Source organism: Lagenorhynchus albirostris, chromosome 6, assembly GCF_949774975.1.
Source record: "Lagenorhynchus albirostris chromosome 6, mLagAlb1.1, whole genome shotgun sequence".
Taxonomy (NCBI): domain Eukaryota; kingdom Metazoa; phylum Chordata; class Mammalia; order Artiodactyla; family Delphinidae; genus Lagenorhynchus; species Lagenorhynchus albirostris.
In genome coordinates, this window is record NC_083100.1 from 26,643,237 (window position 1) to 26,669,511 (window position 26,275).

The following is a 26,275-nucleotide window of genomic DNA, read 5'->3' on the forward strand; positions in this document are numbered from 1 at the left end:
ACCCTTATCACTCTGTCATGCAACAACCATTGCAACATCTCTGAGCGTTCCCAAGCAGCATGCCTTGGTCCTTTTCCATACCATATACAGAAAGGTATTCATCCCACTGGAAACATGCAGATCCTACCCAATCAGCGGGTGACAGAAGTCCGTTTGTTCCCTGGCTATAAAAACAGACAAGCAGGGTATATGCCCAGTAGTGGGATTGCTGGCTCGGATCAGCTCGCTGCTTTGTGACCACCTAGAGGGATGGGATAGGGAGGGTGGGAGGGACGGAGATGCAAGAGGGAGGGGATATGGGGATATATGTATATGTACGGCTGATTCACTTTGTTATAAAGCAGAAACTAACACACCACTGTAAAGTAGTTATACTCCAATAAAGATGTTAAAACAAACCAGACAAGCAACCCACGCTCAGCGTCGGCTTTCCCTGGCTACCAGGAAGTCGGCCAGCTGTTCTTGCAGCGACCCTTCTCTTTAATAAACTCTATCTTCCTCACACAAAAAAAGAAAAACAGAAAAAAAAAAAAAAAGAACAGCTTAGATATACAAAAACGCCACAGGGAAGAGTTGAATCGTTTTGCGTTTAGAATCTTTCCATTGGTAAGATTCTAGAGAGGGGCGTGTCCCAACGCTCGGCGACACGCCACCCGCCGGACCACAGGGGATCGCGGCTCCGGGCTCCGGAAGGGCGCCCAGGGTGCATTTACTAGAGCGGCTGCGCGACGTTTTTCCGGCGGGACTGCACGGAGGAAGGTTCAGGGGACAGTCCGCTGGCCCGGCGCCTGGCCTTGCGCGCTCGGAGTCACCGAGAAGACGAGTCCGTCGCCCCTGCCGCCCCTCGCTGTCCCAGCCATGGCCACACGCCTCCTCTGCAGGGCCTTACGCTTGTGGGGCGGCCGCTGTGCGCCGAGCGTGCCGCCGGCATCGAGGTGAGTGCCCGCCCCGCTTCAGCTGCGCAGGCCGGGAGGCTGCAGGGCAGGGCTGCGACACGCACACCGCTCCTGGGGGCTGGGAACCAGACGGCGCGCGCTCAAGCGGCCGGCTGCATCGGCCCCCGGGACTTGGGCTGAGCTGTTGGGGCGAGAGAGGGTGGGAGAAGGCGCTGGGCCTCGCCCCTTGGCTCCCAGAACCTGGGTCGGACCCACTGGCGCGAGCGCGTGGGCGCCGGCCTAGCAGCTTCAACTTGGTGACAGCCGAAGTCGGGGGGGGGGGCGGGCGTCCCTAAATTCTCCCTCTCTGGCCCCAATCCAACCCGTCTGGTTCTGAGGCCTGTGGTCGGCACCGTGAGTCTGCATTTCGAAGAGTTCCTGCGAGGCGAGGGCGGGGAGTCACCCCTTGGCCACAGTTGCACGAGTTGGAGCTACGACCTTTGGCCCAGTTAGATCTGTGGCAAAAAGGCACCGCCCTATAGTGAACTTGGGAGCTGGTATTCCACCGCCTCCCAGATCTTGAGAAAAGCACTTGCAGCGACGCTGACCTAGAGAAGTGCCATGGAGAAGACATCCTGGAACAGGAAAGACCTGGCGACGGCCCGTTAGACGATGAAATTAACTTGAGATTTAACAAATCCTTTAATTAAGTAAATGCAGAGGAATTAATGGAGAGAGTTTCTAAGTGGCTCAGTGACTATTAAGGTAGTGTTTATAAGATCAAAAGCTTCCTGTACCGTCTGACACCTCAAATACAGTCATTGGATAAACAAGCTGGAAGCACCGAGGATTCCCTATTTAATGAGAGTGACAGGATGGATAAATTAGCTCATGGCGGCCTTATGGTAACTCTAAGATGCTATGGGAGCAGGAAACAAAACTTCTGCTCGTGAGGAGGGCTGCGAAGGCTTCACTGAGGAGTGACTTTACATTCGGATACACATACTTTTCTAAGCTCTTCCCCGAACTTCATAAGACAGTGATGCTCAAATTTTTTGGTATCAGGACTCCTTTGTGCTGTTAAAATTAGAGGATCTCCAAGATCTTTTGTTTATGTGAGTTTTATTTATGGACATTGATGTCAATAGATATCTACAAAACTGGGAAATTTTACAAATATTTAGTTTACATAAAAGTAACTCATTACATGTTAACATAAATAACATCTTTAAGAAAAATAACTTTTCCAAAAAAAAAGTGAGATGAGTGACATTGTTTTACATTTTTGTAGATCCCTTAATGTCTGGCTTAATATTAGACAGTCTGATTTTCATACCTGCTTCTGCATTGTCAATTGTGATGCTTTTTTCGTTGAAGTATAGGAAGAATATTGGAAAAAGGAGGACCTGAGGGACCCTCTGAATAGGTCAGAGACTCTAGTTTTATTATAACAGACTTCTTAAACTTTAATGTGCATATGAATCACTTAGGAATGTTATTAAAGTACAGTCGACCCTTGAACAGCATGTATTTGAATCGCGAGGGTCCACTTACATGGGAATTTTTTTCCATCGTAAATACTACAGTACTACACAATCCATGGTTGGTTGAATCTGAGGATGCAGAACCGTGCTTTGGAGGAAGCACAAATATGGAGGGCTGACGGTGAGGTATACATGGATTTTCAACTGCATGGAGGTTGGGCGTCCCTAACCCCTGTGTGTTTCAGTGTCAAATGTACAGACTGATTCATTTGGCCTGGGATGAGGCCCAAAATTGTGTATTTATAACCAGCTCCCTACCTGAAGGTGCTGGCAGAGACTGTCTCCCTTTTATAATGTAAATGAGGTTTTAAAAATAATGATAATAATAATAAGTAGAGCCTAGCCTGTTAGATGAGTAGCAGTTTAATGCTTTAGGAAAACAATGGACAATTTATTCAGTACAGATTTCCTGGTTTTTATGGGGAGAAAAAGGGCTGATTTATTTTGTACGGGTTCTTTAGTCTTGGCAAAAAAATGGATATTCCAACAAACTTACTGCCAAGTGTTTTGATTTTCTTCTCTCTACATGTTCTCTCTTGAACACTTTTGACTGATCTGAAAATCTCTGTTCTTTCTGGCACTTCTTTCACTTTCCTTTGTCTTGGTGTGTTTTACTTAGAAATGTTCCAAAGATTTCTTTAATGTTACATGGGATATAAAATTTTAAGATCCAGGCAGACTTGGATATAAGTTCCACTCTATTATTTACTAATTATGTTGACAAATGATTCAGTGTCTTAGAGCTCCAGTTCCCTAGTCTCAGCACATTTTTTTCCTTGAGGAAAAATCCCAAGTATGGACCAATGTGTGCATTATAAAGAAATTGGAACGAGTCATTTCAATATAGGATGAAGTAGATTTTAGTCTCTTTTACTGTAACATTACAGTGGTGTGCAATGCCCTTGCTCACTGTTGTATCCCAAGTTACCTGAATGGTTCCTAGTACATATTAGGCACTCAGAAAGTATTTGTTGGCTAAATGAATAAATGAGCTATTAAAAATGATGATTTGGCTGACAGAGTAGCAAACCAGAAAAACGTGAAGATAAAAGGCAGACCAGGTATAAAAAATGTAATATTAAAAGTTCTCAGCTAAAGGTTACCACTTAAAAGACATTTCAGATTGTATTAACAAATAAAACTCAACTAAAAGTTGTATATAAAAGATAAGTCTAAAACAAAATGACACAAAATACATATTAAGTGTATTAATCAGCTCAGGCTTCCATACCCAAATACTATAGACTGGATGGTTTAACAACAGAAATCTATTCCTCATAATTCTAGCGGCTGGATAGTCCAAGATCAAGGTGCTGGCCACTTCATTTGCTAGTGAGAGCTCTCTTCCTGGCTTATAGATGGCCCCCTTCTCCCTATGTCCTCACTAGGCCTTTCCTTGTTGTGTGCACACAGAGCTATATCTCTCTCTTCCCCTTCTTATAATGTAAGCCAAGCCTCTTGGTTTAGGACTCCACACTTATGACCTCATTTAACTGTAATTACCTCCTCAAAGCCATATCTCCAAATACCATTACATTGGGAGTTTGAGCTTCAACATGAATTGGGTTGGAGGAGGAGGCAGGCACAATTCAGTCCATTGCATTAAGGAAAGATATATAAACTGGAAAAAAATAGTACATTTCAGGGGAAAAAAGATTGAAATAGCCTAATTGCCAATAAACAAGACTGGGTCTTTTCTGGACTAAGAAGAAGAAGAGGAAGAGAAAGAAAAGGGAAGGAAAGGACAGGATAGGATCAGATCAGGTCAGGGTCCAACTAAGGAAGAGAGAAACCCAAAACAATATGATGCAAAACAGAAAAACATCTTTTGGCGATATTTATATATATGATAAAAAGTTTTTTTATATGTGAGCTTAAAAATGTACAAAGTGGTACACAGAGTTTCAAAATCTTTTCAGGCGTACCCCCGGCCGGGGCAGGGGGCGATCTGAAGACCATTGAACAAAAGGAACTACAGAGCAGTCTCTTTTTAAGCTTAATATGGGGGGTGGGGGGGGTGCGGGGAGAGGGAAGGTCAGTTTCCAAAGATTTTGAATAATTCTGGACTAATCCCTACAGAGACTGGTGGGTACTTTGATTTTGCTTTACACCCAGATTGTAATGTGGCAATAAAAGTCAACACAGTTTGCATCCTATACACCTGCCATTTGAAATTGTATGATTCTGGATAAACTATTAATGGGGGGGTTACATTATTCTAAAAATTGTACATTACATGAAAACTTATCAGTATTATTCTATTGTACTATTTGAATTTTACATTATTTAATCGGCATCACCATACAGTACTATGCTATATTCTACTTCAGCTCAAACATGTGATTAGTTCTAGGCATGACATCCTCTTTAGGGATTTAGAAGTAAAGACTGAGTTGAATAAGGGTAAAGTACTTCTTAGTCTCATCCAATCGAGATAGATCCTAAAGTGCTGCTGCTCAAATTTGAACCAGTTTGTCAAATTGCAGACTCTTTCCTTCATGTTGTTCAGTGACTTTTAATTTGGATGTGAAGAGTAACAATTCACTTAATTTTCTTAATGTATGTATATTTTTAAGATGTTCTCATTCTGGAGGGGAGGAACGTCTAGAAACTCCTTCTGCTAAAAAATTAACAGATATAGGAATTAGAAGAATCTTCTCTTCAGAACATGACATTTTCCGGGAAAGTGTAAGGAAGTTTTTTCAAGAAGAAGTGATTCCTCATCACGCAGAGTAAGTCGCACATTTTCTTTGAAAGTAATGCACGTTAGAAGTCCAAGAAGGACCATTTCCTAGAATGCTCTTCGTTGTTGTCTAGAAAAAGTACTGTGTTCAGGGCTTTATTAACATTTTTACCACTCTTCAGTATAATACTGTAAGATTACAGGATTCTTAAACTAGTTCAAAGCTTCTTAAATGAGTTTTAAAATATACAATTAAAAAATATGTTGACCTAATCGACTGCCAGTTTTTTCTCCTGCAAAAAATGGGTTTATGGTCCACAACCATGGTGATCTATGTGCAAGTCGCTGCTCAGCAAGGGAAGGAGAGCACTTTCATAGAGAGGAAAAGGAAGTTGGGAGGGCTAGAGTAAACAAAGAGTCCAGGGCTTTTCAATGACTGAGTCTTTCCTGGGAAAGAGGAATCTTTCTTTTACTTGTTGGGCCCTGCTATTGTCACAGGGTGTGAGAGCACCCCCTTTTTAATTACCTTAAATTAAGGGACCATTCCTGAACAAAATCATTCATAAATTCAAAATGTGGCCATTTAAATAATATGAAAAACATTTTTCTGATTTTAAAATGTTTGTTACTTGCAGATGGGAGAAAGCTGGAGAAGTGAGTAGGGAGCTTTGGGAAAAAGCTGGAAAACAAGGACTGCTTGGTGTCAATATTGCAGAGCGTCATGGTGGCATTGGGGGGGACTTGTACTCGTCAGCTGTTGTTTGGGAGGAGCAGTAAGTATGGAAGCATTTAAAGTTGAGTCTTGTTTCGTCAGTTCACTTTTCTGAGTGATGATTTTAAACTGTTTTCTAATCTTCTTATAAGATTGAAAATCCTCTTTTAAGTTGTTAAAATAGGTGCTTCATTTCTAATTGACCCATGTGTCTGTTTCATACATGAGAACAAATGAAGATTTCAGTTGATAAATGGGCAAAAGATTTGAACCAGCAATTCATCAAAAAAGAAATGAAAATAGGTTTTTTAGATGAAAAAAGTTTATCCTTACTACCAATCAGATGCAAATTAAATTAATCTGGAGGTATCATTTTGAGTACAAAAGTTAGTGAAAATGAAAAATCATAATAACCAGTGCTGACAAGGTGGCAATGAAAGTGACGCATTCATATACTCTTGGTGATGTTATATATTGGAACAATAAATGCCTTGGAGATTAAAAGCATGGATACATAAAAAGTGAAAGTATTTCTGCTCTTAAATATTGGGTTGGCCAAAAAGTTTGTTTGGTTTTTTTCCATAAGATGGCGCTAGTAGCACTTAGTTGTCTTCAACTTCATTCAAAACAATTTTGTTAGATTATATTGTGACAGCTGTCATATTAACGTGCATTTAAAAAAAGACATTAGGGCTTCCCTGGTGGCGCTGTGGTCGAGAGTCCGCCTGCCAATGCAGGGGACACGGGTTCGTGCCCCGGTCCGGGAAGATCCCACATGCTGCAGAGTGGCTGGGCCCATGAGCCATGGCCGCTGAGCCTGCGCGTCCGGAGCCTATGCTCCGCAACGGGAGAGGCCACAACAGTGAGAGGCCCACGTACCGCAAAAAAAAAAAAAAAAAAAAAGACATTAAAATTGGTGAATTTTTGTGTAGCCATTTTAATATTGAAGGTGGAAGAAAAGAAGCAACATTTTTGGCATATTATACTTTATTATTTTATGAAAGGTAGAAATGCAACTGAAGCACACAAAAAAAGATTTGTGCAGTGTATGGAGAAGGTGTTGTGACTGATTGAATGTGTCAAAAGTGGTTTGCAAAGTTTCGTACTGGAGATTTCTCGCTGGATGATGCTCCCCGGTTGGATACACCAGTTGAAGTTGATAGTGATCAAATCGAGACATTAGTTGAGAACAATCAATGTTATACCACCTGGGAGATAGCCGACATACTCAAAACATCCAAATCAAGGGTTGAAAATCATTTGCACCAGATAGCCTCATCCACCAGAGGGCAGACAGCAGAAGCAAGAAGAACTACAATCCTGCAGCCTGTGAATCAAAAACCACATTCACAGAAAGATAGACAAGATAAAAAGGCAGAGGGCTATGTAACAGATGAAGGAACAAGATAAAACCCCAGAAAAACAACTAAATGAAGTGGAGATAGGCAACCTTCCAGAAAAAGAATTCAGAATAATGATAGTGAAGATGACCCAGGACCTTGGAAAACCAATGGAGGCAAAGATCGAGGAGATGCAAGAAATGTTTAACAAACACCTAGAAGAATTAAAGAACAAACAAACAGAGATGAACAATACAATAACTGAAATGAAAAATACACTAGAAGGAATGAATAGCAGAATAACTGAGGCAGAATAATGGAAAAGTGACCTGGAAGAAAAAATAGTGGAATTCACTGCTGTGGAACAGAATAAAGAAAAAAGAATGAAAAGAAATGAAGAGAGCTTAAGAGACCTCTGGGACAACATTAAACGCAACAACATTCGCTTTATAGGGGTCCCAGAAGGACAAGAGAGAGAGAAAGGACCCGAGAAAATATTTCAAGAGATTATAGTTGAAAACTTCCCTAACATGGGAAAAGAAATAGCCACCCAAGTCCAGGAAGCGCAGAGAGTCCCACACAGGATAAACCCAACGAGAAACATGCCGAGACACATAGTAATCAAATTGGCAAAAATTAAAGACAAAGAAAAATTATTGAAAGCAGCAAACGAAAAATGACAAATAACATACAAGGGAACTCCCATAAGGTTAACAGCTGATTTCTCAGCTGTTAACAAGCCAGAAGGGAGTGGCATGATGTACTTAAAGTGATGAAAGGGAAGAAGCTACAACCAAGATTACTCTACCCAAGGAGTAATCTCATTCAGATTCGATGGAGAAATCAAAAGCTTTACAGACCAGCAAAAGCTAAAAGAATTCAGCACCACCAAACCAGCTCTACAACAAATGCTAAAAGAACTTCTCTGAGTGGGAAACACAAGAGAGGAAAAGGACCTACAAAAACAAACCCCAAACAATTAAGAAAATGGTAATAGGAACATACATATTGACAATTACCTTAAATGTGAATGGGTTAAATGCTCCAACCAAAAGACACAGGCTTGCTGAATGGATACAAAAACAAGACCCACTTCAGACCTAGGGACACATACAGACTAAAAGTGAGGGGATGGAAAAAGATATTCCATGCCAATGGAAATCAAAAGAAAGCTGGAGTAGCTATACTCATATCAGATAAAATAGACTTTAAAATAAAGGCTATTACAAGGGACAAAGAAGGACACTACATAATGATCAAGGGATCAATCCAAGAAGAAGATATAACAGTTGTAAATATTTATGCACCCAACATAGGAGCACCTCAATACATAAGGCAACTGCTAAGAGCTCTAAAAGAGGAAATCGACAGTAACACAATAATAGTGGGGGACTTTAACACCTCACTTACACCAATGAACAGATCATCCAAACAGAAAATTAATAAGGAAACACAAGCTGTAAATGACACAGTAGACCAGATAGATTTAATTGATATTTATAGGATATTCCATCCAAAAACAGCAGGATTACACTTTCTTCTCAAGTGCGCATGGAACATTCTCCAGGATAGATCACATAGTGGGTCACAAATCAAGCCTCAGTAAATTTAAGAAAATTGAAATCATATCAAGCATCTTTTTTGGCCAAAATGCTATGAAATTAGAAATCAATTACAGGGAAAAAAACTTAAAAAACGCAAACACATGGAGGCTAAACAATATATTACTAAATAACCAGGAGATCACTGAAGAAATCAAAGAGGAAATCAAAAAATACCTGGAGACAAATGACAATGAAAACATGACGATCCAAAACCTATGGGATGCAGCAAAAGCAGTTCTAAGAGGAAAGCTTGTAGCTATACAAGCCTACCTCAAGAAACAAGAAATATCTCAAATAAACTATCTAACCTTACAGCTAAAGGAACTAGAGAAAGAAGAACAAACAAAACCCAAAGTTAGCAGAAGGAAAGAAATCATAAAGATCAGAGCAGAAATAAATGAAATAGAAACAAAGAAAACAATAGCAAAGATCAATAAAACTAAAAGCTGGTTCTTTGAGAAGATAAACAAAATTGATAAACCATTAGCCAGACTCATCAAGAAAAAGAGGGAGAGGACTCAAATCAATAAAATTAGAAATGAAAAAGGAGAAGTTACAACAGACACCACAGAAATACAAAGCATCCTAAGAGATGCTTTGGCAATTCTGTGCCAATAAAATCGACAACCTGGAAGACATGGAAAATTCTTAGAAAGGTATAACCTTCCAGGACTGAACCAGGAAGAAATAGAAAATATGAACAGACCAATCACAAGTAATGAAATTGAAACTGTGATTAAAAATCTTCCAACAAACAAAAGTCCAGGACCAGATGGCTTCACAGGTGAATTCTATCAAACATTTAGAGAAGAGCTAACACCCATCCTTCTCAAACTCTTCCAAAAAATTGTAGAGGAAGGAAAACTCCCAAACTCATTCTATGAGGCCACCATCACCCTGATACCAAAACCAGACAAAGATACTACAAAAAAAAGAAAATTACAGACCAATATCACTGATGAATATAGATGCAAAAATCCTCAACAAAATACTAGCAAACAGAATCCAACAATACATTAAAAGGATCATACACCATGATCAAGTGGGATTTATCCCAGGGATGCAAGGATTCTTCAATATACGCAAATCAATCCCTGTGATACACCATATTAACAAATTGAAGAATAAAAACCATATGATCATCTCAATAGATGCAGAAAAAGATTTTGACAAAGTTCAACACCGATTTATGATAAAAACTCTCCAGAAAGTGGGCATAGAGGGAACGTACCTCGACATAATAAAGGCCATATATGACAAACCCACAGCAAACATCATTCTCAATGGTGAAAAACTGAAGGCATTTGCTCTAAGATCAGGAACAAGACAAGGATGTCCACTCTCGCCACTATTATCAACATAGTTTTGGAAGTCCTAGCCATGGCAATCAGAGAAGAAAAAGAAATTAAAAGAATCCAAATTGGAAAAGAAGAAGTAAAACTGTCAGTGTTTGCAGATGTCATGATTCTATTCATGGAGAATCCAAAAGAGACCGCCAGAAAACTACTAGAGCTAATCACTGAATTTGGTAAAGTAGCAGGATACAAAATTAATGCACAGAAATCTCTTGCATTCCTATACACTAATGATGAAACATCTGAAAGAGAAATTAAGGAAACACTCCCATATACCTTTGCAACAAGAAGAATAAAATACCTAGGAATAAACCTAACTAGGCAGACAAAAGACCTGTATGCAGAAAACTATAAAGCACTGATGAAAGAAATTAAAGATGATACCAACCGATGGAGAGATATACCATGTTCGTAGATTGGAAGAATCAATATTGTAAAAATGACTATACTACCCAAAGCAATCTACAGATTCAATGCAATCCCTATCAAATTACCAATGGCATTTTTTACAGAACTAGAACAAAATATCTTAAAATTTGTATGGAGACACAAAAGACCCCGAATAGCCAAAGCGGTCTTTAGGGAACAAAACGGAGCTGGAGGAATCAGACTCCCTGACTTCAGACTATACTACAAAGCTACAGTAATCAAGACAATATGGTAGTGGCACAAAAACAGAAACACAGATCAATGGAACAAGATAGAAAGCCCAGAGATAAACCCCCGCACCTGTGGTCAACTATCTATGACAAAGGAGGCAAGGATATGAAATGGAGAAAAGACAGTCTCTTCAATAAGTGGTGTTGGGAAAACTGGGAAGTTACATGTAAAAGAGTGAAATTAAAACACCACACACAAAAATAAACTCAAAATGGATTAGAGACCTGAATGTAAGACCGGGCACTATAAAACTCTTAGAGGAAAACATAGGAAGAACACTCTTTGACATAAATCACAGCAAGATCTTTTTTGATCCACCTCCTAGAGTAATGGAAATAAAAACAAAAACAAACAAATGGGACCTAATGAAACTTCAAAGCTTTTGCATAGCAAAGGAAACCATAAACAAGACGAAAAGACAACCCTCAGAATGGGAGAAAATATTTTCAAATGAATCATCGGACAAAGGATTAATCTCCAAAATATATAAACAGCTCATGCAGCTCAGTATTAAAAAAACAAACAACCCAATCCAAAAAATGGGCAGAAGACCTAAATAGACATTTGTCCAAAGAAGATATACAGATTGCCAAGAAGTACATGAAAAGCTGCTCAATGTCACTAATTATTAGAGAAATGCAAATCAAAACTACAGTGAGGTATCACCTCACACCAGTTAGAATGGGCATCATCAGAAAATCTACAAACAACAAATTCTGGAGAGGGTGTGGAGAAAAGGGAACCGTCTTGCACTATTGGTGGGAATGTCAATTGATACAGCCACTATGGAGAACAGTATGGAGGTTCCTTAAAGAAGTAAAAATAGAATTACCATATGACCCAGCAATCCCACTACTGGGGTGGTGGGATGAATTGGGCGATTGGGATTGACATGTATACACTGATGTGTATAAAATGGACAACTAATAAGAAAAAAAAATACATTAAAGCCGAGTGGAAATGTAAAGAAAATTCCTAGAAAAAAGAAAAATCATTTGCACCAGCTTGCTTATGTTAATCACTTTGATGTCTGGGTTCCACGTAAGTTAAGCAAAAAAAACCTTCTTGACCATATTTCCTCATGTGATTCTCTACCTAGACGTAATGAAAACATTCCGTTTTCAAAACAAATTGTGACGGGCGATGATAAGTGGACACTGTACAATAATGTGGAATGGAACTGATCATGGGGCAAGCGAAATGAACCACCACGAACCACACCAAAGGCCAGTCTTCATCCAAGGAAGGTGATGTGTATATGGTTGGATTGGAAGGGAGTCATCTATTATGAGCTCCTCCCGGAAAACCGAACGATTAATTCCAACAAGTACTGCTCCCAATTAGACCAACTGAAAGCAGCACTTGACAAAAAGTGTCTGGAATTAGTTAAGAGAAAACGCATAATCTTCCATCAGGATAACACAAGACCGCGTGTTTCTTTGATGACCAGGCAGAAACTTTTACAGCTTGGCTGCGAAGTTCTGATTCCTCCACCGTATTCACCAGACATTGCACCTTCGATTTCCATTTATTTAGGTCTCTACAAAATTCTCTTAATGGAAAAAAATTTCAATTCCTTGGAAGACTGTAAAAGGCACCTGGAACAGTTCTTTGCTCAAAAAGATAAAAAGTTTTGGGAAGATGGAATTATGAAGTTGCCTGAAAAATGGCAGAAGGTAATGGAACAAAAGGGTGAATACGTTGTTCAATAGAGTTTATGGTGAAAATGAAAAATTTATCTTTTATTTTTACTTAAAAACCAAAGGAACCTTTTGCCAACCCAATATAAAAAATAATATCTATGTACAAACATCATTGCCATGTTAGATCATAATCCCCCAGGTTTGGAAGCAATCTAAATGTCCAGCAGTAGGACAATGAAAAAGTATATTGTAGTACATAAGCAGTTTGTAATATTTTGCAGCTATTTATTGTGATAAATTTTGTAAGTACAAAATTTATACCATGACTGCAGTTATATTAGAATACGTATATCCTTATGGCAAAGGTCATTTGCTAAAATGAAAATAGTTACTATGTTAGGGTAATACAGTTATAGGTGATAAATTTTTTAAAATGTTTTGTCTTTTATTTCATTACATACGTGATCATTGAGCTCTGCTAGAGCACTGTTACTATGTTAGAGCCAGAAATTAAAAGGTTAGTAAAAAAAAAAAAAAGAGAGAGAAAACCTTCAGAAACTTCATAGGTTTGCAAGGAGACAATCTATTACCACATAATGTGATAGGACCTTTAGTACTTTGTTGTTGTTTTCTAATTGAGAAATCAAAGAACTGAAAAGAGAACAAAATAACTATGTTGTGCCTTAAACTGTCTTCTCTTTTTTCTTTCTAAGAGCATATTCGAATTGCACAGGCCCAGGTTTTAGTCTTCATTCGGATATTGTCATGCCCTATATTGCAAACTATGGCTCAGAAGAACAGATTAAGCACTTCATCCCCCAGATGACTGCAGGGAAATGTATTGGTGCCATAGCAATGACAGAGCCTGGGGCTGGAAGGTAAATCAACATTTGGTTGATTTTGAAATGCTGGAAGCAATGCCTTAACAGCAAATGTTTTCTCAGTACCTGCTTTATACAACACTCTGAGTGATATGCTAAGACAGATACAAAGATGAACACATTGTCATTTCCAACCTTAGGTAACTTCAAATTCCAGTAGGAAAATAAGGCCTTATCATATACAAATAACAACACAGCAGATTGTATTTTATGTTGTATGTGAGATATTAACATAGTGTGATGTAAATAAAATGTTAGAATATGTGTTGAATTGGGGGCATGTTGAATTTTAGATGTGGTGTGACATTTCACATGGACATGTCCAGCAGGCTATTAAAAATATGGATTTGGAAGTCTGGATACAGGCTGGGGGTGGCAGTAGGATTTAAAACCATTCATAGATAAGAAAGAATTGAAGCAATGGAAATGAATAAATCATTTAGTCATTTGATGGTTACTTAATAAGTGCCTTCCGTGTGCCAGGTATACAGTGGTAATCAAACCAGATGTGGTCTGTGTGCTTGTTGAGGAGAAAGACAAGAAACACGTAAACAAATATATTTAAATTATGATAAGTACTATGAAGGAAACAAGGTGCTGTGTTAGAGACTCATGGTGCATGTGTGTTTGGTGGGGAAGGGAAAAACTCATATTTAGATATGAATGCTAGGGAAGACCTATAAAAAGTGGTTATATTTAAACTGAGATCTGACCATTGAGAAATTTGCAAGAGCAGCCAGGTGGTGGGACCTGATCCTCAAGGGATAAAGTGAAAGGATGAAAAGGAGACCAAGAAGGAAACCTTGGGCATTGCATTCCATTTGGAACTGTACAGAAGATGTAGTGACAGAGACAGAAGGATTGAGTTTGAAGGAAATCTAGACAACTGCTATTTCATGAGCTTGAGGGGAAGTGAGTTTGAAAAGGCAGTAGGAGAGGAGTGAGAAGTTAGTAATGTCAAGGCCACAGAGACGTTGAGAATTGAGAAAGAGTCATGGCAGCCAGTGGTGATCTTTTGATTGTGATTTCAGGAGAGAGGAGAGGCAGAAGTTACTTTCGAAGGGAGTGAGATGGGTATTGAGAAAACAGAGGCAGAAAAGACAGACTGATTTTTTTTTCAGAGTTGTGTGTTATATGGCGAAAGAAAGTGGAGAGAGGGGACAGTAATTTGACAAGCCAGCATGGTCAGGGAAATGGCTTATGTTGAAGAGAGCAGTGACTAACAGGCCAATGGGAAACAGGCAGTGCAGAGGAAGAACTTACAGATGTGGCAGAAGCAGTAATTGAAAATTCAAGACTTGTTTCTGCAAGATCAGGCCCCGATATTTAAAAATTTTTGTCAGTGCTGTTTATTTATTTATTTATATGGCTGCGATGCGGCATGCAGGATCTTAGTTCCCCGACCAGGAATCGAACCTGCACCCCCTGCAGTGGAAGTGCAGAGTCTTAACCACTGGACGGCCAGGGAAGTCCCAGTGCTGCTTATTTTTAAATGTCTTAGTATGCCATAGTGTTACTTGGCAATTTGCTTAAATTGTACTTATCTTTTCCAGATATAAATCTATAACTGAAGGCCAATATAGAAATTTAATTTTGCCAAGATAAAAGGTTTTGTTGGGAATTCCCAGTGGTTAGGACTCCGTGCTCTCACTGCCAGCGGCCTGGGTTCAATCCCTGGTCAGGGAACTAAGATCTCACAAGCTGCACGGTGAGGCCAAAAAAAAAAAAAGTTGTGTTTACTTTTTTGCCTAAAAATGTGACCTGAAAGAAGTAGGAGTTTAATCGTCTTCCTTTGCTTTTAAGATAACTCTCTAAGATAACTGGCCTAATGACCAATATTCTGATTGCATCTTATTAGCTCACGATCAGTATGTTTTAGTTCCAACCCACTGTATGTCAGCTCTCACCTAGAGGCAAAAGTATCAGTGAGAGATCTTGATTTATCCCCAACTTAAACACATACCCACAAAGGCTTGCTTGATTTGTGTTTTCTTGAAAATTCTCTGTGCTTCTGTAACAAATTACACAAACTGGGTGGCTTAAAACAACAGAACTTTATTCTCTCACGGTTCTGAAGGCCGGAAGCCCAAACTTGGTATCAGTGGTCCCAAATCAAGGTATCAGCAACCCCAAATCAAGGTATGAGCAAGGCCACAGTCCCTCCAGAGGTTCTAGGGGAGAATCCATTCTTTGATTCTTCCATCTCCTGGGGGCTGCCGACATTCCTTGCTTTGTGGCATCATGACTCCAATCTCTGCCTCTGTGGCCATGTTGTAATGTCCCTCTTTAGTCTGTGTAATCTCCCTCTGCCTCTCTCTCACAAGGACACTTGTGATTGCATTTAGGACCCATCTAGATAATCCAAAATTATCTTCCCATCTCAAAGTCCTAAATGAATCACATCTGCAAGACCCTTTTTCCATATAAGGTAACATTTAACAGGTTCCAGAGGTTAGGACCTGCTATCTCTAAGGGTCATTATTTAGCATGATACAGAGAGTGATAAAGTGCCATGGGATATATAATATAAAGTCCATGTACAAAAAGGAGAATCAGAAAATTTTCACAAAATAAGTGATGTGGACTATTTAATATATGATGCTCTTCATTGTAGGATATCTTTGAAAATTGGAAGTGGAAACTACCTAAGTCTTCAACAATAGCAGATTGCTTTAAAAGATTCGTGATGAATCCAATGCATTTGGTTTCAGGTCCCTTCCCTGATCTTTGGTCATGATTGAGTTTGTCAATGTCCCCCTTAATTTCTAGTTTTAGAAATCATACTTCATTACTTTATAGTGTATAAGAGAAGGATATCAGATATCTACCCCCTTGAGTTCTAAGTGGTTGTATCACCATGGCATGAGGTCTAGAAAGGCATGAGGCAGTAGTCACAAATGGGGCAGTTCATGGGACCTATGGAAGCCCTGGGACATGTTTAATTTGGTTAATCTATTTAATTTAAAAACAAACCTTGAATCAACTTTAAAAGCCAGAAAAATGTACATAAACATCCATATTCCTGGATTTTCTTGAAAATTTGGAACATCTGACAATACTGTGTTTTTCTTATTTCTGATTCCTTATTCCTGTTGGCTGGGACATAGCCCTTTAGATGGGATATGAGTTCTCCAGTCTTTTAGATGCACCACCACTTCCAGTTGTCTCCCTGAAACCATCTATTTTTGAATCCTACCTGCTGGATTTCCTACTGTAAAAAAATCTCTCTTAAATCTCTCTTAAAAGATAAATGAAGAAGGCTGTCAATGTTTCCAAAAAGTGAGACGGAATACTTATTTGTGGAAATAAAGAATATTCTTGTGTGTTTAAAAATATATATCATAACAATAATTCATATGATGAAATTCTGTGCCACTAATAAAAGTTTTCTTATAGACAAACATTAGATATTATTAAAAGATCAGGATCATATGTATGGTTCCAATTTTATAAAAATACATATATGTGTGTATCTGTTTCCATAGAAAAATACTGGAAGGTTGTATTTTTTAAATGTTTATTACAGAAGGTAAAATTTTTTTTAATTTTTTCATTTTTCTCCTTTGTCTTGAATATTGCCTGTATTTTTCATATTTAAATTATGAATATTTGTTTAGTTTGTATCTAGAAAAATAACCTATTCTACTTGTAGAGCAGGCTTGGTAGAGGACGTGGCATTTGAGACATAGCTGCTGGGTGGCTTGTGGGATCTTAGTTCCCTGACTAGAGATTGAACCTGGGCCCTCAGCAGTGAAAGCATGAAGTCCTAACCACTGGACCACCAGGGAATTTCTGACATAGTCTTTTAAATAGCTAAGCTTTTGAACAGTAGAGATAGGGGAAGGAACCAAAGTGAACAAAGGCAGGAAAGGTACATGGGCAAATAATCTGAGGTATATAGTAGGCATTGAAATGTCTTCTGAGTCCAGTTTGAGGGTCTTGGATGCTAGTTGGGCCTTGTTATGCTCTATAAAATCTGGTTAGTCTATGTAATCTCAATAAAGTATTCATTTGTATAAATAGTTTAGCATATGTCAGACATGACTTTTCAGTGCATTTGTGTGAACGTTCCTAATATTAGTTAAATGTCAATTTTTATAATGGTGTAACCAGTTTGAATTATCACAATAGATACATACTTATATAACATTTGCATAGTTCATTTATTACCAATTAATGAATTTTTTATCCTCTCAATTATAGTGATTTGCAAGGAGTGAGAACAAATGCCAGAAAGGATGGAAGTGACTGGATTCTCAATGGAAGCAAGGTGTGTAAAGATGGGCTTCCATAGCCCTCCTCCCCAGAGTCATGCTGTGGGTAACAAGGCCTCAAAAACTACTCATCATTGAGTCTCTCAGATCTAGGGACTCACACAGGAATTGAGTTTACTTGAGTTGGCACAGGAATTGAACTGCTTTGTTTTGGAGACAGTAAGAATTGTACAACATTTATGTTACGTGAGATCTATTCCTCTTCTATGTTCCTTTTGCATGCCCCCTCACTAACATGAAAAACGTTTTAGCTTCCAAACAGCCCTTATCAAACCAGAAAAGGAAAAGGTGAGGTTCACATTGTCCAAATAGGGGACAAACAGTTAATAGTTAATGAATTTGATGTTGATAAGAAGTGGAAGAAAAGACTTATAAATAAATATCAAGAAGAGTTTCAAAAGATTTTAGGAAAGATATTTCTGATGGAATTTGAGAGCCCTTCAACGCTTCTGAGCCTCACATCAACCCACTGATAAGATTGGAGAGCACCTCTGATTAAGGTTACAGACAGGCTCAGAAGTAAATATATCCTTCAGAATCTAATATCACTGATGGCAGAGGTTTTTGTTTACCTAAAACTGTGTCTGGTATACACTCAGTAACTATTTGTTGTTGACTGAATATTAAGTGAAGAAAAGATATTCATTGTCTACACTAAGGAAATCTTGCTAAAAATGTTTCAAAGCCTGGTGAAGGGCTAATTTTTGTTTTTTTTCTTCAACGTTTAAAAAATATTTCTTATTAGTTTTAGACTAATACCTTTGCATTTGCAAAATCACAAACTTGAATGTTGTGACACTTAAATTGCTATGAAATTTTCTAAACAGTCACTTTCCGTACTTACATTGTTAAGGACTAATAACAGTTTGTGGACTGACAAACTGTTCATCAGTCTGATGAATACGTTTTGAGTAGCCCAGTTCTAAAGACCATTCCATTATCTAGTTTCATAGTTATTATACAGAAAAACAATGTCTGTGATGTCAAATAAATTTGGAAAACATGCTCTACTTCTCACTTTCTGAGAGGCTGATACGCATCATGAACTTCTAAGAGTTGGATATAGTATGTCATTTGCCCTAGGAAATTCTCTTTTTATAGACTTATCTTGAGTTACTGTTGTTTTTCAAATATACTTTATGAAATATTCATCTACATTATTCATACTAAGGATTATAATAAAGCACTAACTGTGATATATAGTCAATTAACTCTCTGCACACAGAAGGCTTGTTTTGACAGAAGAATAGGGTATTTGGTCAAAAGTGAAATGGGAACCTACACTCTTCTATGACTCCAGCTTTCTAAGCAGGCCCAGTCTGCTCAATTAGACTCTTCAGTGGGAACCACCCAGGAAAGTACCTCTGATTTTCAAAAATTCTGTTAGGAAAAACAAAAACTTTAGAGGAAGCAAAAGTAAAAGAATGAGTGAGTAAATATACTACATCAATAAGATGATCTAATATGCACCCATTAAAGCATCAACACAAAATTTTTAGTGGTATAGGAAAATAATTATATTAAGTGAAAAGATGATACTAACATTTAAGTGAAGTATGCATATAAAATAATTTCAACTATATTAAAAGAAAAAAAGGCCAGAAAGGAAGTTCACAATGATATTTATATGATGGACTCATGGAAGATTTTTTTTCCCTTTTTCTTTATAACACTTTTTCTTTATGTACTATCTACACAACATCTACAAAGGGCGTATGGCATAGGCATTCAATACCAAAAAATAAAATAAAAATAAAAAAAATATTGACCTCAGTAGGGTTAATCTCAGCCCTATTAAAAGTTTTGACTGTCATAATTAGGAAAGAAATCAAGAAAGCCCTTTCTTACAAAGAGAATTCTCTTATAATTTTATTAGGAAAGAGGATCAGTCATGGTAGAAATACTCACATTAGATATTAGTAACATAAAGGTACTAATTCCTGGGTGCTCTGTGATTAAAAACAAACAAAAAAGCACTATTTCAGCAATTCAACTGTGGCAACTACACAAATGGTCATTATTATCTTAGACAGTTAGGAAATTGGGAGACCTGAATGGTTTTTGAGGAAGAGAGTGGTGTAATGGAGAAACACTGTAGAAAAAATTTTTACCATTTTTTTTTTTTTTTTTTTTTTGGCCGGCTGTGTGGCCTGCGGGATCTTAGTTCCCTGATCAGGGATCACACCTGTGCCCCTGAAGTGGAAGAGCAGAGTCCTAACCACTGGACCTCCAGGGAATTCCCTAGAATTATTTTTGAGGTATATATTTTTCTCATTTATTCAACAAACATCCTTGAAGGCCTCCTATATGCCAAATACTATACTAAGCACTGAGGATAGATATATGAATAGGAAATAGTCCCCGCCCTCAAGGAGCTCCTAGTACAGAGAGATGTTGAGAGTCTTTTATTATTGTGTCACTTACAACCATACCATCATCATTGCCTTCATTTGCTGTCATGTAGATAACACTAACATCACTGGCCCACTTCCCATTATTTGTAAGAATCAGTGCTCTGGATTTTGGAGCATAAATCTTATTATAAAGAATATGGATGGTAGGTGATGAGAGTAACCAACACCATTTTATACCTGTACTATTTCAAAGGGACAGAGACAAAATTAGATCATTTGAATATAGCTTGGAAAATGCTAAGATGATGGTAAATTCAGGATGCTATGGGAACACTTAACCCAGCTTGGGGAATTTGGAAAGACGTTTTGTTTTTGTTTTTTTCAGCCGCGCTGCGTGGCTTGCAGGATCTTAGTTCCCTGACCAGGGATTAACCTGCGCCCTCGGCAGTGAAAGCGTGGAGTCCTAACCACTGGACCGCCAGGGAATTCCCTGGAAAGACTTTTTGGAAGAGGTGATGTCTGAACTTTGTCCAGGTTGAGTAGGATTCATTGTAGCAGAGTTGGGAAAGAGCCCCCCAAGTAGAGGAAACAAGATTTCCAAAGACCCATAGATGAGGAAGAACTTAGAATATGGGGGACAGCAAGTAATGCAGTAGAGTTAATCTACAGAAAACAAGTGAGGGGAAAATTGGATAAGAGATAAGGCAGGAATGTAAGCTAGTGCCAATTTGTGATGAGTTTTATATGCCCTGCTAAGATTTATAATTTATCCTGAAGCTATGATGAGGTATTCAAAAATTTTCAGATGTGAAAGTAGTATGATTAGATTGCATTTTTGAAAGATCCCTCTGACATCATGATGGATAATAGAGTTGCACAGAGATCAGTTGTAGGAACTTAACCAGGAAATGATGAGGCCCAAAATAAGGTAATGGCAATAGAAGTGAAAGGAAGTGAATGGATTTAAAAAGTGTTGAAATGGGTTAGAGAGAACTAGATGTCAAATTGAATACGAAGCAGGATAATAATGTGATTTACCGTTCACTGACACAGGGAAAATAGATTGATACTCAAGATTAAATAGGAGTAGGGGTGATTAAAGAGAAGTAGGGTATTCCTTGAGTCATCAGGTGGAACTATCCAGAAGCAGGTGTGTATACAGGTCTGGAACCTAGCAAGAAATTTGGCTTAGATAAAGATTTGGAGTCATCAGCATATGGATAGCAACTAAAGCCATGGAAAGTGGCTGAGAGGACCCAGGAAAGATACAGAGTGAAAAGATAATTATTCATATTTGCTCTGTGTATATTTGTTTTCTGAATAAGTATTATCTGATAAACTAATATCTCTGTTATTTTATCCCTTCTTAATCAGCATCTTCCTTATTTAGGCCATTTGGAAAGAGGTAGGCCATCCATCATGAAATCGAAACTATGCCTTTTCAAAAACGGATAAATCTGAAAGTACAAATACTTTAATAGTATCGTGCCATTCAAATGAGATTCTGTTTTCTCACCTGAAACTTCTTTCTAAAATATGGTTTTTTATAGGCAATTTTGTTTTAATTGGAAAAGAACATAATAATGTTAATTATTATTATTATTTACAATACTAATAGTGGGAAGAAAATGAATAGAGTTCATTCTTTGAAGCATTCGATAATTTCCCCCTACTCTTTACTAACCTCATGTATGAATAATCAACACTGCAGATATTCAGAGAGAGTACAGAGAGGGGTATGAAGCATGTTTTGTCCGGTTTAGTCTTATTGAGTATACTTTCCCCTGATCATGACTTACACATGGACCTGAGTTATTGTGGAGCATCACAGTATACTTGGGGTTTTTCAGGTATTCATCACTAATGGGTGGCTAAGTGACGTTGTGATCGTAGTGGCAGTCACAAATCGTGACGCTCGCTCTCCTGCCCATGGCATTAGCCTTTTTCTGGTGGAAAATGGAATGAAAGGATTTGTCAAGGGACGAAAGCTACATAAAATGGGACTAAAAGCCCAGGTAAGTCATAATGTAAATTTGTTTTCATAATATAAATCATTTATAAATATAATTCATATTTATTATTTATAAATAATTGAGTTTACTCAATTATGCTTTATATATGGAACTACATATAGCACAATCATACCTTCCTTCCTATGCTGGATTCTTAAAATATGCTTTTCAGAAATGATTATGGAAATTTATTCCACTGTTTATGCAACTGTGGTCAGCAATTGAAGTGAATCAGGGTAGTTTGAAAATCTGCTTTAGAAAATTAACTGCATGATAATACCCTCTATTTTTGAAATTGAAGAAAATTATGAAATAAGAACAGAAAATATTTCTTCTACTATTTGGTAATTTTTCATTACCAAAAAGAAAAACATCTTTTACTTGATATGCATTAGAAATCCTTAGTCCTCAGTACCTGCAGAATTGGACGGTATTAGAGCTAGAATGACAGTGTATTGCAGTGGGAAAGCCACTTTTGGAATCAGATAGACCTGGGTTTGAATTCCTGGTTTACCACTTACCGGTTGTGATCATTAACCACTCCAACTTGGCTTCCAGTTTGTTTTGTTTTTGTTTTTTCAATGGAAATAATAATCACCTCATCAGGTTATTGGGAGATTTCAGTGAGATAATTCTGTATTCAATTGTATGATCTCTTAGGATACTGCAGAATTATTCTTTGAAGATGTACGTTTGCCAGCGCGTGCCCTACTTGGAGAAGAGAATAAAGGCTTCTATTACCTCATGCAAGAGCTTCCACAGGTCAGAAGTATTAAAGAGTCCGTCTTTTGATTAGATAATGGACTGGAATAGAATAATACAGAGCTATATAAATCCACGCATACAAAACTTGTGATATAGCCAGTCATTTGAGTATAACTTGAAGTTGTAAAAAAATGTATATGACTTTTTTAGGCTGGACATGTGAATAACTGAACTCAGGGATATCCAATCAAAGCTTATAAGTGAATCAGGAAAATAAGATTTTCAGTTCTATGATTCCTTCTTGGAATGATTTTAGTGTCTTAACTACAAATCAAGAATTTTTAGCTCCTGTAACGAAATATCAGCCAAAATATGTACCAGGTTTTTTTTTGGGGGGGGGGTTGTTCCTTTTTAATAATACCTGGGAATCAAAGGAAGCTGTTAAGTTCAGACTAAAAAGTTTTAGCCACATAGGGTCAGCCCTCACTTCCGTGTTTTTTGGAGTGTCAGCATAAGCATGTCTGGTGACAATCTCAGCATGCACTAAACATGAAATGGGACAAGGACTAGGGTCACTGGCACAGGATAGAATGTGAAGATCACCAGCAAGGGGAATTAAACTGACTCTGGATGCTTTGCACTAATTCAACCTATGCCCTTTAAAAATGTTGATTTCCTCAGGTATATCAGATGTGTGGTATGCAGAGATCAATAAATAAAAATCGACAACTTTGGAATTTCTTTTCCCATAGATGAGTCAAGAGAAGAGGAAAATAAATTACTTATATACCTATATAAAGACAGTCATTCATAAAAATAAAATTTTTTTTAGAGACATACATGTGTCAAAATAGTCTTAGAAATCTCAGGGGGAGTCTTTTCTTATAAAGAGTTAAGAAATAATCTTTAGGAGTTTTATAAAGATTATGTAATTTATTTTCATTGAAATCATGTGAAAATCACTTGTGTAATTAGAATAATGTTCAAGACCTAATTTTGGGGTTCTAGGAAAGGCTACTGATTGCTGAGTTGGGAGTTTCAGCCAGTGAATTCATGTTTGAAGAAACCAGGAACTACGTTAAACAAAGAAAAGCTTTTGGGAAAACAATCGCACATATACAGGTAAGCTTGTCATTAGTATTAGATAGTATCAATTTACTCATCTGAAATGGGTCTAGGCTAAACATGAATATGGAGTAATTTTCATACAGGTGGTATCGACTGAAAAAATATGCACAATTTAAAAGTTGAGAATTATGTTTTATTTGGTGCACAACACTAATCATGTAAGCACGAAATACAGCCTCTCAGATAGCTCTGAGGGACAGTTCCAAAGAGGTAAGGGAGGAGCCAGGGTATATAGGAGTCTTGCAACAGAAACCCGGTGGTCGGAACATCAAAAGATCACTGTTAATTAAAGAAAACCAGGCTTCTCAAAGTAATGAATTTATCACTTTTCTATGTATGGGAAGATCCAAGAGTCTGTGCTCATTGAAATTACTCCTCTGATATGCACCTTAACTATCTAGGGCCAGTATCCTGCTTTTCTCCATCCTGACTCCCCTCAGGGTGCACATTTGGGGGCTGCTGCAGTGGCTGCTGGCTTGATGGCTGCAACATCCATTGTTTATCTATGTGGCAGGCAACATTTTTCATCCACGGTGACATTAGAATCCATGGAAGTGGATGAGATCACTTAGGGAGAGAGTAGAGATTAAGACAAAAGAGATCCTAGGACAGAGTCCTGAGAAAAAAATTCCAAGATTTAAAGGTAGAATAGGAAACTAAGAGCCTACAAAGAAAACTGAGACAGCTAGAAAGGAGAAAGCAAATCGGGCAAGTATTGTCGTAGAAATCAAGAGAAGAGAGGATTTCAAGTGGATGGAAGCTACTTAGAGGGAAAATGAGATGAAGGTCAAAGAGTGCGCATTGGACATAATGATATGGAGGTTATTTCATAAGAGCCATTAATGGACTGGTGTGGTGCCAGACCCCAGTGAGTAGAGCAGTGAATGGAAATGAGGAAGTCAGGATACTGATGAGTGGCAACTCTTTCCTGAGTTTGGCTGTGAAGTAGCTGAGAGAAAGGATGGTAACTAGAAGGCAAGAAGAGGAGGGTGAGGAGGGAGGGAGGGAGATATTTGGAGATCAAGTGAAATATTTGGAGATTATTAATTTTTGTTATTATTATTAGGATGAGAATGCTAGAGCATATTTTAATACCTAGACAAAGGATTTAGTAAAGAGGGAAAGATTGTAGGTATGGAGAGCATAATTAACTGCATATGATCTTTGAGACAGTGTGAAGGTGTGGATGCCAAAGTTTCAATACATGGAAAGACAGGCCTTCCCATCCTGACAGGAGAGGAAGGATGAAACAGGAAGGAAAGAGGAAAGGATGAGCAAGGGTTCAGCTCCGTTGGTAGAAAATTGCAAAAGCTCTCTTCCAGAGACTTCCATATCTTTCCTTATCAATAGGGAAGAAAGAGATGTGAGTGAATGGGGCATGGAGGTAAGGAAGGTTTGAAATACCTTCTTCAGAGTGAGAGACTGAACTAACTAGAGACACTTACAGTAAGCTTCCTGGCAGTATTGAGGACCCAAATCAGGTTAGTGATCATGCACTTATAGCGGAACCTCCTGCTTTTTTGTGTATTAGCTTTACTAAAAGGATTTTGCTCCCCAGGTTCAAGCACAGAGAAGGTGGATGATTGTGTTTAAACTTCCTGGGTTTTGCCGAGAAGTTTAAGTTATTTGCAGAAGAACTCAGTATATGGTAGCCATAATCACTAAAATATCAATCAAATTTTAGACCCTCTAGTCTCTCCTTCAAATGAAGGAACAGCTTTTAAGTAATGCAGTCATCAAAAAAACTGGAGTTGGAAGTCTAATTGAAAGTTTCTAAGTGGAATGTCTTGGCTGAAAGGTGTTGTGAAGGGAAAGGGAAAGATGAAATACTTTGGTAACTTTTTAGGACAGCATTATAGAAGTTAAGTTCAGGTGTGGTTTAACTCCTAGTACAGCTACTTACTTCTCTGTGGTCTATGCAAGTTGTATTATCTCTCTCAGAAGTACTTTCTTATTGTTAAGATGTGAGTAATATGAGTAGCTACCTCATAGAGTTGGTATGAAGGTTAGGTGAGATAATACGCTTCTAATAAAGTGCTTAGAATATTGCCTGGCAAAGCGAGCTTTCATTAAAGTTAGCTATTACAGTTGACCCTTAAACAACACAGGTTTGAACTGCACAGGTCCATTTACATGTGGATTTTTTTCAATAAATACATTGGAAAAACTTTTGGAGATTTGTGGCAACTTAAAATGTGCAGACGAACTGTATAGCCTAGAAATATCGAAAAAATTAAGAATAGAGGTATGGCACGAATGCATAAAATATGTGTAGATACTAGTCCATTTTATCATTTACTACCATAAAATATACAGAAATTTATTGTGAAAAGTTAAATTCTATCAAAACTTATGCACACAAACACTTATAAATCATATGCAGTACAACTGATTACACTAGGCTACCATAAAGCAATCATATTTCTGTTTCTTTGTTATCGATGCATGAATCTTCTTACCGATAAATAAATTACATTTCTTTTTCATGTAATTTTTTCATTTTGA

At 37.9% G+C, this 26,275-nt stretch overlaps 1 protein-coding gene across 1 annotated transcript in view; it reads left to right on the forward strand.

Annotated features, from left to right (window-relative positions):
* The first annotated feature begins 653 nt into the window (after positions 1-653).
* The window catches only part of ACADL (acyl-CoA dehydrogenase long chain), a 38,805-nt gene continuing 13,183 nt past the window's right edge, over positions 654-26,275 (forward strand). Inside the window, exons 1-8 of the mRNA XM_060152183.1 lie at positions 654-935; positions 4,996-5,151; positions 5,738-5,875; positions 13,130-13,294; positions 17,501-17,567; positions 21,776-21,940; positions 22,598-22,699; positions 23,651-23,764. Coding sequence (XP_060008166.1) covers positions 859-935; positions 4,996-5,151; positions 5,738-5,875; positions 13,130-13,294; positions 17,501-17,567; positions 21,776-21,940; positions 22,598-22,699; positions 23,651-23,764 — 984 coding nt within the window. The 5' untranslated portion in view covers positions 654-858. The remainder of the gene's footprint in view (positions 936-4,995; positions 5,152-5,737; positions 5,876-13,129; positions 13,295-17,500; positions 17,568-21,775; positions 21,941-22,597; positions 22,700-23,650; positions 23,765-26,275) is intronic.